This window comes from Heterodontus francisci, chromosome 4 (genome assembly GCF_036365525.1).
Source record: "Heterodontus francisci isolate sHetFra1 chromosome 4, sHetFra1.hap1, whole genome shotgun sequence".
NCBI lineage: Eukaryota > Metazoa > Chordata > Chondrichthyes > Heterodontiformes > Heterodontidae > Heterodontus > Heterodontus francisci.
This window is the reverse complement of record NC_090374.1, coordinates 11,917,604-11,933,445: the sequence shown is the minus strand read 5'-3', so window position 1 is coordinate 11,933,445 and position 15,842 is coordinate 11,917,604. Positions and strand designations below refer to the sequence as shown.

Here is a 15,842-nt window from a genome sequence, read left to right as displayed (position 1 = left end):
TTATGGGGGTGACAGACAAAACAGGTTGGCTTATTCACACGTTCAAAATCATCAGCAATCTCTGCTGCTTGCCTCGCTTTCAAAACTTTCAGGTTATCTATACGAGTTCTCACTACTGAAGGAATGGAGTTTTTAAACTCTAACAGAATCAATTCTCGAAGGGTCTTATATGTGGTTTCTATCTTTAATGCCCATATCCAATGGTCAAAATTCATTTGCTTCACCCTCTCAAATTCTGACCAGCCAATCTACATATGTTCCTAAACTTCTGACGGTAAACTTCAGGGACTAACTCAAAAGCAGCGAGAATAGCCTTTTTTGCTCATAATCTGCAGAAACCTCTTCAGGAAGCATGACATAAGCTTCACGAGCTCTGCCTACCAACCTGCCCTGCATGAGCAATGTCCAGCTTTCTTTTGGCCGTTTCATCTGTTTGGCTATTTTTTCAAAAGATACGAAAAATACCTCTGCATCCCTTTCTTTGAACTTAGAACAAGCCTGTACAAATTTAAACAACTTTTCACTGGGTCCTGATCTAAATTCAGATTCTACCTAACCCGAATTTTCCCTGGATTCAAGACTACCCTTTTGTCTTAGTTCCATTGCTTATAACTTAAATTCCTTCTCTTCTCTTTCACTTTCTCTTTTAAGTTTAAGTTTTCTTATTGCTATTGCTTTTTCTTTTTCCCTTTTGTCTTTTTCCAATTCAAGTTTTCTTAATTCTTTTTCAGCCTCAAGTTTTTTCATTTTTAACTGAATCCTAGCCAATACCACTGCATTACTCTCGGACCCACTACCTTCTTGTCGCTCGTATTCCCTTTCTTGTTCCTCATATTCCCCTTCATCTTCATCATGTTCTAATTCCAGATGTTCGGCTATTATGTCAATTATCTCGGCTTTTTTGCACCTGATTTCAATTCCAACCCCAATTTCGCTGCCAATTCTTTTAATTTGTTCTTAAAGTTATCAAGTCACTCGGGAACAGTCTGCTTTCCCAAACAGTCTGCTAAAGCCATTACGGTATAGACTGTAGCTTATTATACAAGAGACCTGGTTCTTTTATTTCTCTGTAATTGGTGTTAGATTTAGATTTCAACAATAGAGTTTCCAATTGCTCTGATCCCAAATGCGAGAGCAATTAAATTTGATGTCAAACGCAAGACCCCAATTTAAATGTTATCCCAGTGACGAGTAATTAATATGATTCCAAATGCGAGCCCTCTAAATTAGTCTGATTCTGATCCCAGAAGCGAGCCAACAAATTAAATATGATTCAATCTCGAGCGAGCTCCTAATTAATATGTTACGACTGATCACTCAAGTCAAAGCCTACAGCCAAACTATACAATTCTGATTGTGGTGTGAAAAACGCACTGTTGATACAATCCCGTCCCTCCACAAATCGCCTAACATATCATTTTAAACTTTCCAAATTAAAGAAAGACCCAGCCAAATTGTACCATCTATTAACCCCCGAATGAGACTAACAAAACCAGGTGTCTTTAGATCAACAAATTAACTGTTTAATCAGAAAAACTAAATTCTTAAACACTAAGATATAAACAACATTTAAAACAGCAAAAATTATAGTCCTTGCATATTTACGCTCCTGCCAAAGTGAAACCTTTCAATGTGGAATAGTCCAAGGTTGCTTGAAGTCCTCTCAGTTGTCCGATGGGGGGGAAAAAAGTTTCAACTGTAGAACAGTCCATAGTCTAATTCAGCAGTTGAATTGATGCTCTTCTTTTCCAGCGATGAATTTCAACAATTATAGTTCAGTAGTTAAAGGAATTTGGTTACTTTCTTTAAGAAATAAATCTGGCTTGACATCCGAATTCTGAGAGTATAATAAATAAGGTTTAAATAAACCAAGAGGGCGCTCTCTTTTTCTTCAATATACGCTGGTCCAGCTGTCTGTCTGTGTCTCTGTCAAAAAACAGTTTTTCAGCTGGTTTCAAACGTCAATCAGCAGCAACGTATCTCGTGTCTTTGGTCCCAAGTGTCTGGTCAGATGGGCAGAAAAGCGGCAAATGGAATTTCGACCCGGAGAAGTGTAATGTGATGCACTTGGAGGTCAAACAAGGCAAAGGAATGCACTATGAATGGGAAAATACTGACAAGTGTAGAGGAAGTGAGGGACCTTGGAGTGAATGTCCACAGATCCCTGAAGGTAGCAGGACAGGTCAATAAGTTGGTTAAACAGACATATGGAATCTTTTCCTTTATTAGCCGAGATATAGTGCAGGGAGGCTATGCTGGAACTGTACGGCTCATTGGTCAGGCCACAACTTGAGCAATGTGTGCAGTTCTGGTCACCTCATTACAGAAAGGATGTAATTGCACTAGAGAGGGTATAGAGGAGATTTTCGAAGATATTGCCAGGACTGGAAAAATGCAGTTATGAGGAAAGATTGCATAGGCTGGGGTTGTTCTCCTTGGAACAGAGAAGGCTGAGAGGAGATCTGATTGAAATGTACAAAATTTTGAGGGGCCTGGATAGAGTGCAAATGAAGGACCTATTTACCTTAGCAAAGAGGTCAGTGACTAGGGGGCATAGATTCAAAGTGATTGGTAGAAAAAAAAGAGGGGTGTTGAGGAAAAGTCTTTTCACCCAGAGGGTGGTGGGGATCTGGAATTCACTGCCTGAAAGGGTAGTTGAGGCAGAAACTCTCAACTCATTCAAAAGGAGTCTGGATATGCATCTCTAATGTGCAGGGCTATGGACCAAATGCTGGAATGTGTGGATTGTTTTTCGGCCGTCACAGACACGATGGGCCAAGTGTGTCTTTCGGTGTCTTAAACTTTCTATGATTCTATTTTTGAGATTCTAATCTCTCCTCATAAGACAATCCCGCCATCCCAGGGATTAGTCTGGTGAACCTCCGTTGCATTCCCACTATGGCAAGTATATCCTTCCTTAGATAAGGAGACCAAAACTGTACACAATATTCCAGGTGCGGTCTCAGCAAGGCTCTATACAACTGCAGCACGACATCTTTATTTCTGTACTCAAATCCCCTTGCAATGAAGGCCAACCTAGCATTTGCCTTCCTAATTGCTTGCTGCACTTGTATGCTAGCTTTTAGTGACTTATGAACAAGGACACCGACACTTCCCAATCTCACCATTTAAGAAATATTCTGTCTCTGTTTTTTCTATCAAAGTGGATAACTTCACACATTCACATTATATTCCATCTGCAGGCCATTCACCTGCCTGTCCAAATCCCCTTGAAGCCTCCTTGCATCTTCCTCACAACGTACTTCCCCACCTAGTTTTGCGTCATCAGCAAATTTGGAAATATTTGGTCCCCACATCCAAATCATTTATATAGATAGCGAACCGCTGCGGCCCGAGCACTGATCCTTGCGGTACCCCACTGGTGACATGTTGAGAATGATCAGTTTATTCGTTGTCTCTGTTTTCTGTCTGTTAACCAATTCTCAATCCATACTAGTATATTACCCCCAATCCCATGCACTCTAATTTTGTTTACTAACCTCCTGTGTGGGATCTTATCAAAAGCCTTTTGAAAATCCAAACTCATCACATCCACTGGTTCTCCTTTATCTATGCTACAAGTGACATCCTCAAAAAACTCCAACAGGTTTGTCAAACAAGCTTTCCCTTTCATAAATCCATGTTGACTCTGCCCAATTTTACCATTATTTTCTAAGCATCCAGTTATCACATCCTTTATAATAGATTCTAACATTTTCCCTACTATCGATGTTAAACTAACAGGTCTGTAGTTCTCCATTCTCCCTCGCTTCTTAAATAGTGGGGTTAACATTCGCTAATTTCCACCATACATGTTCGATAAAAAAAACTTAAGAAATAACAGGGGTAGGCCATTCATTCCTTTAAACCTGCTCTGCCATTCAATAAGATCATGGTTGATCTGATTGTGGCCTTAACTCCACTCTCCTGCAGCACCCCCCCCCCGCCCCCCCATAACCCTCGACTCCCTTGTAGATCAAAAATCTGCCTGACTCAGCCTTGAATATATTAAATGACCCAGCCTCCACTGCTCTCTGGGGAAGAGAGTTCCTAAGATTAACAACCCTCAGAGAATAAATTCCTCATCCCCGTAGTAGAAGGGAGAACCCTTATTTTGAAAATGTGTCCCCTAGTTCTAGATCCCCCACAAGGGGAAACATACTCTCAGCATCTACTCTGTCAAGACCCCTCAGAATCTTATGTATTTCAATAAGATCAACCCTCATTCTTCTAAATTCCAATTAGAGGCCCAACCTGCTCAATCTTTCCTCATAAAACAGCCCCTTCATCCCAGGAATTAGCCTAGTGAACCTTCTCTGAACTGCTTCCAATTCAAGTATATCCCTCCTGTACACAGTACTCTAGGTACAGTCTCACCAATGCCCTGTACAGCTGCAGCAAGACTTCCCTATTTTAATACTCCATCCCCCTTGCAATAAATGCCAACATTCCATTTCCCTTCCTAATTACGCTGCATCCTAACTTTTAATGACTCATGTCCAAGGTCACCCAGATCCCTCTGTACCGCAACTTTCTGCAGTCTCTCTCCATGTAAATATTCTGCTTTTCTATTTTCCTTCCAAAGTGGACAACCTCACATTTTCCCACATTATAACCCATCTGCCAAATTTCACCCTAACCTATCTATATCCCTTTGCAGACATTCTGTATCCTCCTCACAACTTGCTTTGCTACCTATCTTTATGTTGTCCACAAATTTGGCTACAATACATTTGGTCCTTCATCCAAGTAATTAATATAGAGCCCCAGCACTGATCCCAATGGCACTCCACTAGTTACTATTTGCCAAGCTGAAAATGCCCCATTTATTCTGTCTCCGTTTTCTGTTAATTAGCCAATCCTCTATCTAAGCTAATATATTACCCCCAATACCATGAGGTTTTATCTTGTGTAGTAACCTTTTATATAGCACCTTATCGAATGTCTTTTGGAAATCCAAATATATTACATCTACTATCAATTTATCCATCTTGTTATGAATACTGCGTGCATCCAGATAAAGAGTCTTTAATTCTGTCTTTTTACCATTATTCCCTACCCTGACCTTATTTTCTGCTGCACTCTTATGTTTGTATGCTCTGTCCCTTCCCATCACAGTCTGCTTAACATTACCCGCATCGCTATGCTGCACTACTGCCTTGTCCTTTCTTGTTAACTTTCTAAATTTCCCTTCACCTGAACCCTCCTCTCCACTATTTAGTTTAAACTGCAAGAATAGTCAGTAGGCTCAGTATGTTTTTGTGGTGCCTTCAGAATTGACTAATTAATAAAAGTTTTATTAATCGAGGAGCAGAATATAAAAATGCTAAGCCTTTATTAAACATTGGCTAGGCCTCAGCTGGAGTATTGTGTTCAATTCTGGGCACCACACTTTAGGAGGCATGTCAAGCCCTCGGAAACAGTGCAGAGGAGATCTAGTAGAATGAGGAACTCCAGTTCTGTGGAGAGGCCCGAGGGGCGAAGGCATTCCTGAGGGGCGAAGGCATTCCTGAGGGGCGAAGGCATTCCTGCTCTCAGAGGGTGGTGAATCTCTGGAATTCTCTACCTCAGGGAGTTGTTGAGGCTAGCTCACCAAATGTATTTGAGGAGGTAGATAGATTTTTGAAATCTCGGGGAGTCGAGGGGTATGCGGAGCAGGCCCGAAATAAGAGTTGAGGCCTGGGACAGATCAGTCATGATGTTATAGGATGGCGGGGCATGTTTGAGGGGCTGAATGGCCGACTCCTGCTCCTATTTCTTATGTTCTTATCAGCTGGGGTTGTTCTCCTTACAGCAGATTTCAAAAAGGTGATCAAAATAATGAATGATTTCCATAGAGTAAATAAAGAGAAACTGTTCCCAGTGCTGAATGGAAGACAGATTTAAGGTGATTGGCAAAAGAACCAGAGGTGACTTGAAGAAACATTTTTTCCCACAATGAGTTGTTGTGATCTGGAATGCACTGCTGGAAAGGGTGGCACCAGCAAATTCAATCCTAACATTCAAAGGGCAATGGTAAAAAATTTGTAGGGCTGTGGGGAAAGAGGAGAGTGGGATTCATTGGATAGATCTTTCAAACAGGCACAATAGGCCGAATAGTCTCCTTCTATGCTGTATCATTCTATGATTCTATGACGACTGAGCTGGTACTCAATGTAGACAGTTGCATGGATGGTATGAGGTGGGCCTGTATCTGGATTCACAAGGGAGAACACTGGAAGTATCAGGGAACCACTGCTGACTTTATGAGAGAAGCAGCAGCTAACAATAAGTATGAGGACGCTGCCCTGAGGAATCTCTGCAGTTACGTTCTGGGACTGTGATGATTGGCCTCCAACAACCACAACCATCTTCCCAGAGGCTCGTCATGGCTTCTAAAAAGGGCATTAGAAATTGTACAAACCTCCTACACAAATACAGTCTTACACATCACTCGTACAGCAAATTGACGCATGCACGCACAAACACGCCTCTGCATAACACCTACAATATTTCATGCATATATCTTCTACCCTAACCAAATGTGTGTGTGTGCCATGTGTGTGTGACAGAGAGAGGGAGACAGACACACAGAGTAAACCTTGCCTGCTGGTAGATTATTTCCACCACTTCTTGTAGTGCTTCATCTGTGTTGACCCAGCCGTTCATCATCTCGGTAAACTGCACAATCTCCAGCTCAAAGCTACCAGGGTGAGAGGTCAGGAGACTCAGAAAATCGTGGAGATAATCAGCAACTGTGAGGTCAGAGGGTATTTCAAAATCCGCAAAAGCCTCGTCCGGCACCGCTTTCTGTGGAGTGACCAAGGGCGGAGACACAAATCAGACAATGCAGAGTGAGGAGAAAGTTAGAGAGTGATAAGCTGAGACACTTGGACGCTGCTTTCTAAGGAAGTTGTCAGTTTAAGAATTTAGAGTTTCCTTCTGCTTTGTTTTTTTTTTAAAAAAGTGAGTGAAAGTAATCAGGCCTGAAAGTTCCCCCAATATAAACAGGGAATTGATTTGGCAAAACAAAAGATGTGGGCTCTGTGCATCTGCTGTTGAATGAATCCCTGCAGCTCCAGCAAAGCAAATGTGGAGGGGATGAAGGCACTCTGGGTCTCCGCATTGCATAGTAGAGCCTAGCGTGTTGCAGGAGACCCAAGTTGGAAGGCACTAAAAGGGGGCACAGGGGTCAATCTCAAAACAGGAAGTAGGAAACCTGATAAAGGCACTTCCAGGAGTTTTTACCAAAAAATGATCACATGGAGTTTAGAAAAAAGCCAAAAGATGAATGCTTCAGGCAGCAGAGAGAGAAGCATCCACAGTATCAAAGGACTGATGTGAAAAACGAAACTTCTGTTCGCTGCATGATGCACCATGTGCCTATTTCTCAATCTCACTCATGACCACAAAGGAGAAAGAAATTGTCTTTAGATAGCACTGTCAGAAATGCCTCAAAGCTATTACAACAAATTACTCTGAATCATGGAATCATACAGCATAGAATGAGGCCATTCAGCCCAACATGCCTGTGACAGTTCTTTGAAAGTAAAGAACTTGCATTTTATAGCACCTTTCAGAACCTCAGCCCATCCCAAAGTGTACTGCAGACAGTGAAATACTTTTGAATAGTAAACACTGTTGTAATGTAGGAAAAATGGCAGCCAATTTGCACACAGCAAGCTCCCACAAACAGCAACATGATAATGACCAGACAGTCTGTTTTAGTGATGCTGGTTGAGGGGTGCATTCGAGAGAGCAAATCTCCCTCTACACTGTCCTATCAAACACTCCCAGGGCAGGTACAGCACAGGTTAGATAGAGAGTAAAGCTCCCTCTACACTGTCCCATCAAACACTCCCAGGGCAGTACAGCACAGGTTAGATACAGAGTAAAGCTCCCTCTACACTGTCCCATCAAACACTCCCAGGGCAGTACAGCACAGGTTAGATAGAGTAAAGCTCCCTCTACACTGTCCCATCAAACACTCCCAGGGCAGTACAGCACAGGTTAGAAACAGAGTAAAGCTCCCTCTACGCTGTCCCATCAAATACTCGTAGGGCAGGTACAGAACTTATTTCACAATGGACCTTCACAGCCATCAGACTGGACTCAATTCAAACACAGATCCCAGGAGAGCCAAGGCCTAAGCAAACTCTTCACCTCTCCCCACCATCCTGTTTGATATTTTAACAAAACAAAATCCAAATAATGTTAACATAAATGATAATTCTTAGTGAAGAAGGGCAAGATTTGATGCTCAAGCCGTCCAGATTGACGCTATTAGATGCTGGAAACTTGTACGACCACCTGCCCAATTGCCAATAAAATAATGCCTGAGGTGGCAAAAAGAAACAATATGGCTAATTACAGTAGACACCAACAGATCCTGGCATTGTGATTCAGTCATCAATGTGGTACCAGCACTAAGAATAGCTCTTTCCAAATCTTCAAACCCATAGAACTCAAGTGAGACAAACTGGTGAATAAGAAAAATAAGCACTAATATCACTTTGAGCCGAACTGGCCTCCTGCTGTGTGACAAGATTCTAGGCCCCTGTGGTCTGGATTGAGGGCTGTATTGCCTGGGATTGTAAAGAGCACCAAGTTATCACTGCCACAGGACAAAGCCCTTGGTTGCCCATGACATTTTACTAGGTGAATTTAACTCTCCAGCCTAGAATCAACCAGGAACTCCAAATAAAACAAGAAAGATAGAAGCATCTGAATATTTAATCTTGTAGCACCTTCAGCAGGAGGTACTTTCCCTAAACTGTACCTACTCTCAATACTCACCGACGGCATCGCCACGAAGCCTGGTGGGTAGAACTCTGGCGCACTGGCTGATAGTTTCGACTGGATGGTGAATGCTTCCACCCTCTGTGGTTTAACCATGGCAGTGTTTGTGCTGTGCGACAGGTACTGGTCGTGAGATCCCAATGCCATTTGCCCTCGGCTGCTGCCATCTGGAAAATTACAAAAGGAAACATTTGTCTTGATATTTTTCTGCTCCTTCATTCTTCCCCATCTCCTGCACCCCAAAAGTAATTCTCCATGAAAGTTTCTCGCTTTCACTCAACAAACGCTGAATTCTCCACCAATGGTCCAGTTCATGTACATCTGTACATCTTTGCCTTTGTGAAAAAAGATTCACAACCCTTTGAGTGAAGAACTTTCTCCTCATCTCAGTCCTAAATGATCGGCCTCTTACCCGGAGACAGTGCCCCAGTGTTCCAGATTCTCCAGCCAGGGTTAACAACCACTCAATGTCTATCCTGTCAAGCCCCTTCAAAATCTTGTATGTTTCAATGAGGGCACCTCTCATTCTTCTAAACTCCAGAGAGTATAGGCTCAATTTACTCAGCCTTTCAGCATTGGATATCAAAGGTTATTGCGTAAAATAAAAGCTCATGGTGTAGGGGGTAACATATTGACTTGGAAAGATGATTGGCTAGCAAACAAGAAACAGAGGGTAGGCATAAATGGATTATTTTCTGGTTGGCAAGATGTAACGAGTGGTGTGCCACGGGGATCAGTGCTGGGGCCTCAGCTTTTTACAATTTATATAAATGACTTGGATGAAGGGACCGAAGGTATGGTTCCCAAATTTGCTGATGACACAAAGAAAGGTAGGGAAGTAACTTGTGAAGAGGACATAAAGAGGCTACAAAGGGATATAGACAAGTTAAATGAGTGGGCAAAGATCTGGCAAATGGAGTGTAATATGGGAAAATGTGAAATTGTCCATTTTGGCAGAAAGAATAAAAAAGCATATTAGCTAAATGGTGGGAGACTGCAGAGCTCTGAGATGCAGAGGGATCTGGGTGTCCTAGTGCATAAATCGTTAAAGGTTACTATGCAGGTACAGCAAGTAATTAGGAAAGCTAATAGAATGTTAGAATTTATTGGGAGGGGAACTGAATAAAAAAGTATGGAGGTTATGCTTCAGTTATACAGAGCATTGATGAGACCACATCTGGAGTACTGTGTACAGTACTGGTCTCCTTGTTTAAGGAAAGATGTAAATGCATTGGAAGCAGCTCAGAGAAGGTTTACTAGACTAATACTTGGAATGGGCAGGTTGTCTTATGAGGAAAAGTTGGACAGGCTGGGCTTATATCTGCTGGAGTTCAGAAGAGTAAGAGGCAACTTGATTGAAACATATAAGATTCTTAGGGGTCTTGACAGGGTGGATGTGGAAAGGATGTTTCCTCTTGTGGGAGAATCTAGAACTAGGGGTCACTGTTTAAAAATAAAGGGTCGCCCATTTAAGACAGAGATGAGGAGAAATCTTTTCTCTGAGGGTCGTGAGTCTTTGGAACTCTCTTCCTCAAAAGGCAGTGGAAGCAGAGTCTTTGTGGCCTACGCTCCTCCTAATTCGTATGTTTGTACAACCCTCCTTTCCCAGGAACCAATTTAGTGAACCTTCGCTCTACTGCCTCCAAGGCAAGTATGTCCTCCCTTAGATATAGACCAAAACTGCACACAGTAATTCAGGTGTGCGGTGACCAAAGCCCCATGAAACTGTAGTAATACTTCCTTGCTCTGATACTCCAGTCCTCTTGCAATAAAGGCCAACATGCCATTTGCCTTCCTAAATGTTTGCTGTATCTGCATGCTGACTTTCTATTTCTTACATCCAAATCTCTCTGAACATCTAAAAGTTTCACAGCTTTTAAAAAAAAATTCCCACCTTGCTTTGTATTGTCAGCAAACTTGGATATATTACTCTGTTTCTTAGTCTAAGTCATGAATATAGATTGTAAATAGCCAAGACCCCAACGTAGATCCTTGCCACACTCCACTAGTTACGGCCTGCTAACCTGAAAACGTCCCTACTCTCTGACTCCATCTGTTAACCATCCACATTATTGTATTACCCCCCAACTCCATGAGCCCTTATCTTGTGTGGTACCTTATTGAATGCCTTTTGGAAATCCAAGTATGGCTACACCTATTGGCTCCCCTTTATCTCGGCTACAAGTTTCATCCTCAAAAACTCTCAAAGTTGACAAACATTTTTTCTTCCATAAAACAGCATTAACTCTGTCTGAACATAATATAATTCTCTAAGTGCATAAAGACTACCTTAATAATAGATTCCAGCATTTTCCTGAGGACTGATGTCAGGCTCATTGGCCTGTAGATCCCAGTTTTCTCCCTCCCGGTTTTCTTGAAGATTACATTTGCTAACTTCCAATGCACTGGGATCGTTATAAAATCTAGGTATTTTAGGAAAATCATAACCAGTGCATCCACTAACTCTGCAGCTACCTCTTTTAGAACCTTAGAATGCGGACCATCAGGTCCTGGGGATTTGTTGGCTTGTAGTTCCGCAAGTTTCATTAATACTTTTTCTCTGTTGATATCAATTACAAGTTCCCAACTCTTATTAGACCCTTGGTTACCCAATATTGCTGGCATGCAATTTGTGTCTTCTAATGTGAAAACAGAAACAAAATATTTGTTCAATGTCTTGACATTTCCTCATTCCCCATGATAATTCCTCTTGTCTTTGGCTCTAAGGATCAACATTTACTTTAGCGATTCTATATCCTTGGCTAGTTTACTCCCATATTCCATTTTTTCCCTTTTTATCAACTTTTTGGTTACCCTTTTCTGGTTTCTAAAACTTTCCCAATGCTAACGGCTCGTCACAACATTATAAGCCTCTTCTTTTAATCTAATACTAACTTCCCTAGTAAGCATGGATGGCTCTTTGTGGCTGATATTTTGATTTTTAATGGAAGGTAGTTTTGTTGAACATTTTGAATTGTTTCTTTAAATGTTTCCCACAGTTTATTTAGCACTGTACCTTTAAAACCAGGGCTGTCCAACCTTTTCGGGTGGAGGGCCGCATTGCAATTTTTGCTTGACCCAGGGGGTCGTGAGCAAATTTCGGAAGATAAAGGGACGAAAAATTTATCTTAATAAGAACAAGTGTGCATTTTTGTGAAGAAGCTTTAAAAAAGAATAATTTATTGGCTTACTTTCTCATCACAATGTTGAAAAAAGATTTAGTGACATACCGGGCATTGTTTTTGCTTTAGTAAGTAGTCAATCTCTGCCCGCACACTTGACCTTGATATCTCTTCCACCTCTCCCCGCGCTCTGTGTGTGTGTGTGTGGTTCTCTCTACCCTCTCCCCTCTAGGACTAGGGGACACAGACTGAAAGTTTTGTGCATAAGATGCAGGGAGAATATGAGGAAGCACTTGTTTCATGCAGTGGGTGGTAATGACCTTGAACTCACGGCCCACAAGGTGGTGGAAGTGGAGACAATCAATGACTTGAAGAGGAAGTTGGATGGTCACCTGAGAGAAATAGACTTGTATGGCGACAGGGATTGAGCCAGGGAGTGTGACAGACTGCACAGCTCCGTGCAGAGCCAGCATAGGCTTGATGGACAGAATAGCCTCCTTCTGTGCCGTAAGTAAATGATTAACTCTCTCTCTCGCCCCACTTTATTTGTCTCTGTCTCCCTCTCCCGCCCGCTCCACTCCCCTCCGTATCTAGTGTTCCTCTCTCTACCAACCCTTCCCTCTCCCCTCTCCCCTCTCTGCCCACCCTGGTCTCTCACTCGTTCCCTCGCTGCCCACCCTAGTCTCTCCCTCCCTCCCCCTCTGCCCACCCTTCCCTCCCTCTCTGCCCCCTTTCCCTCTTCCTCCCTCTCTCTCTGCCCCCCCCCTTCCCTCCTCTCTCTCTGTGTCCCCCCTCCTCTCCCTCCCTCTCTCTCTGTGTCCCCCCTCCTCTCCCTCCCTCTCTCTCCGTCCCCCCTTCCCTCCCTCTCTCTCCGTCCCCCCTTCCCTCCCTCTCTCTCCGTCCCCCCTTCCCTCCCTCTCTCTCTCTCTCTCTCTCCCTCCCCGTCCCCCTTCTCATCTTCCCCCCTCCCTCTGTCCCCCTTTCCCTCCCTCCCTCCCCCCCGTCCCCCCTTCCCCTCCGTCCCCCCCATTCCCTCTCTCCCCCTCCGTCCTCCCCATTCCCTCCCTCTGTCCCCCCTTCCCTCCGTCCCCCCTCCCTCTGTCCCCCTTTTCCCTCCCTTTGTCTCTCCCCCTCCGTCCCCCCTTCCCTTTCCCCCTCCGTCCCCCCTTCCCTTTCCCCCTCCGTCCCCCCTTCCCTTTCCCCCTCCGTCCCCCTCAGTCCCCCCACTCTCCCTCAGTCCCCCCACTTCCCCCTCTCCCCTCCCCCTACAGTCCCCCCACTTCCCTCTCTCCCCCTCAGTCCCCCCACGTCCCTCTCTCCCCCTCAGTCCCCCCACGTCCCTCTCTCCCCCTCAGTCCCCCCACTTCCCTCTCTCCCCCTCAGTCCCCCCACTTCCCTCTCTCCCCCTCAGTCCCCCCACTTCCCCCTCAGTCCCCCCACCTCCCTCTCTCCCCCTCAGTCCCCCCACCTCCCTCTCTCCCCCTCAGTCCCCCCACATCCCTCTCTCCCCCTCAGTCCCCCCACATCCCTCTCTCCCCCTCAGTCCCCCCACTTCCCTCTCTCCCCCTCAGTCCCCCCACTTCCCTCTCTCCCCCTCAGTCCCCCCACGTCCCTCTCTCCCCCTCAGTCCCCCCACTTCCCTCTCTCCCCCTCAGTCCCCCCACATCCCTCTCTCCCCCTCAGTCCCCCCACTTCCCTCTCTCCCCCTCAGTCCCCCCACTTCCCTCTCTCCCCCTCAGTCCCCCCACTTCCCTCTCTCCCCCTCAGTCCCCCCACTTCCCTCTCTCCCCCTCAGTCCCCCCACTTCCCTCTCTCCCCCTCAGTCCCCCCACTTCCCTCTCTCCCCCTCCGTCCCCCCACTTCCCTCTCTCCCCCTCCGTCCCCCCACTTCCCTCTCTCCCCCTCCGTCCCCCCACTTCCCTCTCTCCCCCTCCGTCCCCCCACTTCCCTCTCTCCCCCTCCGTCCCCCCACTTCCCTCTCTCCCCCTCCGTCCCCCCACTTCCCTCTCTCCCCCTCCGTCCCCCCACTTCCCTCTCTCCCCCTCCGTCCCCCCACTTCCCTCTCTCCCCCTCCGTCCCCCCACTTCCCTCTCTCCCCCTCCGTCCCCCCACTTCCCTCTCTCCCCCTCCGTCCCCCCACTTCCCTCTCTCCCCCTCCGTCCCCCCACTTCCCTCTCTCCCCCTCCGTCCCCCCACTTCCCTCTCTCCCCCTCCGTCCCCCCACTTCCCTCTCTCCCCCTCCGTCCCCCCACTTCCCTCTCTCCCCCTCCGTCCCCCCACTTCCCTCTCTCCCCCTCCGTCCCCCCACTTCCCTCTCTCCCCCTCCGTCCCCCCACTTCCCTCTCTCCCCCTCCGTCCCCCCACTTCCCTCTCTCCCCCTCCGTCCCCCCACTTCCCTCTTTCCCCCTCCGTCCCCCCACTTCCCTCTCTCCCCCTCCGTCCCCCCACTTCCCTCTCTCCCCCTCCGTCCCCCCACTTCCCTCTCTCCCCCTCCGTCCCCCCACTTCCCTCTCTCCCCCTCCGTCCCCCCACTTCCCTCTCTCCCCCTCCGTCCCCCCACTTCCCTCTCTCCCCCTCCGTCCCCCCACTTCCCTCTCTCCCCCTCCGTCCCCCCACTTCCCTCTCTCCCCCTCCGTCCCCCCACTTCCCTCTCTCCCCCTCCGTCCCCCCACTTCCCTCTCTCCCCCTCCATCCCCCCACTTCCCTTTCTCTCCCTCCGTCCCCCCTTCCCTTTCTCTCTCCCCCTCAGTCCCCCAACTTCCCTTTCTCCCCCTCAGTCCCCCCCTTGCCCCTCCGTCCCCCCCTGGCCCCTCTCTCCCTCCGTCCCCCCTCTGGTCCCCCCCCCCTTACCCCCTCCGCCCCTCCTATTGCCTCTCTCCCCCTCCATCCCCCCCATTGCCCCCCCACCTTACCCCTCTCCCTCTGACCCCCCCTTACCCCTCTCTCCCTCTGCCCCCTCAGGGTTTTCCAGCCAGCCCTTTTTAAATAAAAGCCAGAATCCGATGGAAGACCCAGAGTCTTGGCAAACGGCTGTTTCGGATGTCAGTTTCAGAGTTGACAGTCACTGACAACTATCTATTTTTTACAAGAACTTTAAAAGAGCGTGTGTGAGAGTCAGCAGCTGTCAACTGCAAAACTGACAGCACAAAAGTTTAAAAGCCGGTTCTAACGAAGGGAAATATCACCGCCAGTCAAAGTGAGGATAAGCAACGGCCCCAGGAACAGTTTACTTATTTTTTCATTATTCATTTCATGGGATGTGGGCATCGCTGGCCAAGCCAGCATTTATTCCCATCCCTAATTGCCCTTGAGAAGGTAGCGATCAGCTGCCTTCTTGAACCGCTGCAGTCCATGTGGGGTAGGTACACCCACAGTAATGTTAGGAAGGGAGTTCCAGGATTTTGACCCAGCGACAATAAAGGAAAGCGATATTGTTCCATGTCAGAATGGTGTGTGGCTTGGAGGGGAACTTGCAGGTGGTTGTGTACCCATGCATCTGCTGCCCTTGTCCTTCTAGGTGGTAGAGGTCGGGGGTTTGGAAGGTGCTGTCGAAGGTGTCTTGGTGCGTTGCTGCAGTGCATCTTGTAGATGGTACACACTGCTGCTTCCGCGCGTCAGTGGTGGAGGGAGTGAATGTTTGTGACTGGGGTGCCAATCAAGTGGGCTGCTTTGTCCTGGATGTTGTCGAGCTTGAGTGTTGTTGGAGCTGCACCCATCCAGGCAAGTGGAGAGTATTCCATCACAATCCTGACTTGTGCCTTGTAGATGGTGGACAGGCTTTGGGGAGTCAGCAGGTGAGTTACTCGTCGCAGGTTTTCTAGCCTCTGACCTGCTCTTGTAGCCACGGTATTTATACGGCTACTCCAGTTCAGTTTCTGGTCAATGGTATCCCCCAGGATATTGATAGTGGGGAATTCAGCGATCGTAATGCCGTTGAATGTC

The 15,842-nt window shown here is 46.6% G+C and overlaps 1 protein-coding gene across 1 annotated transcript in view; it reads right to left on the bottom strand.

The window, feature by feature from the left end:
* The window catches only part of paip1 (poly(A) binding protein interacting protein 1), a 70,453-nt gene that overhangs the window by 43,084 nt on the left and 11,527 nt on the right, over positions 1-15,842 (bottom strand). The window contains exons 2-3 of the mRNA XM_068029140.1: positions 8,776-8,945; positions 6,586-6,789 (exon numbers count right to left, since the gene is read on the bottom strand). Of these exons, the coding sequence (XP_067885241.1) occupies positions 6,586-6,789; positions 8,776-8,945 (374 nt within the window). The remainder of the gene's footprint in view (positions 1-6,585; positions 6,790-8,775; positions 8,946-15,842) is intronic.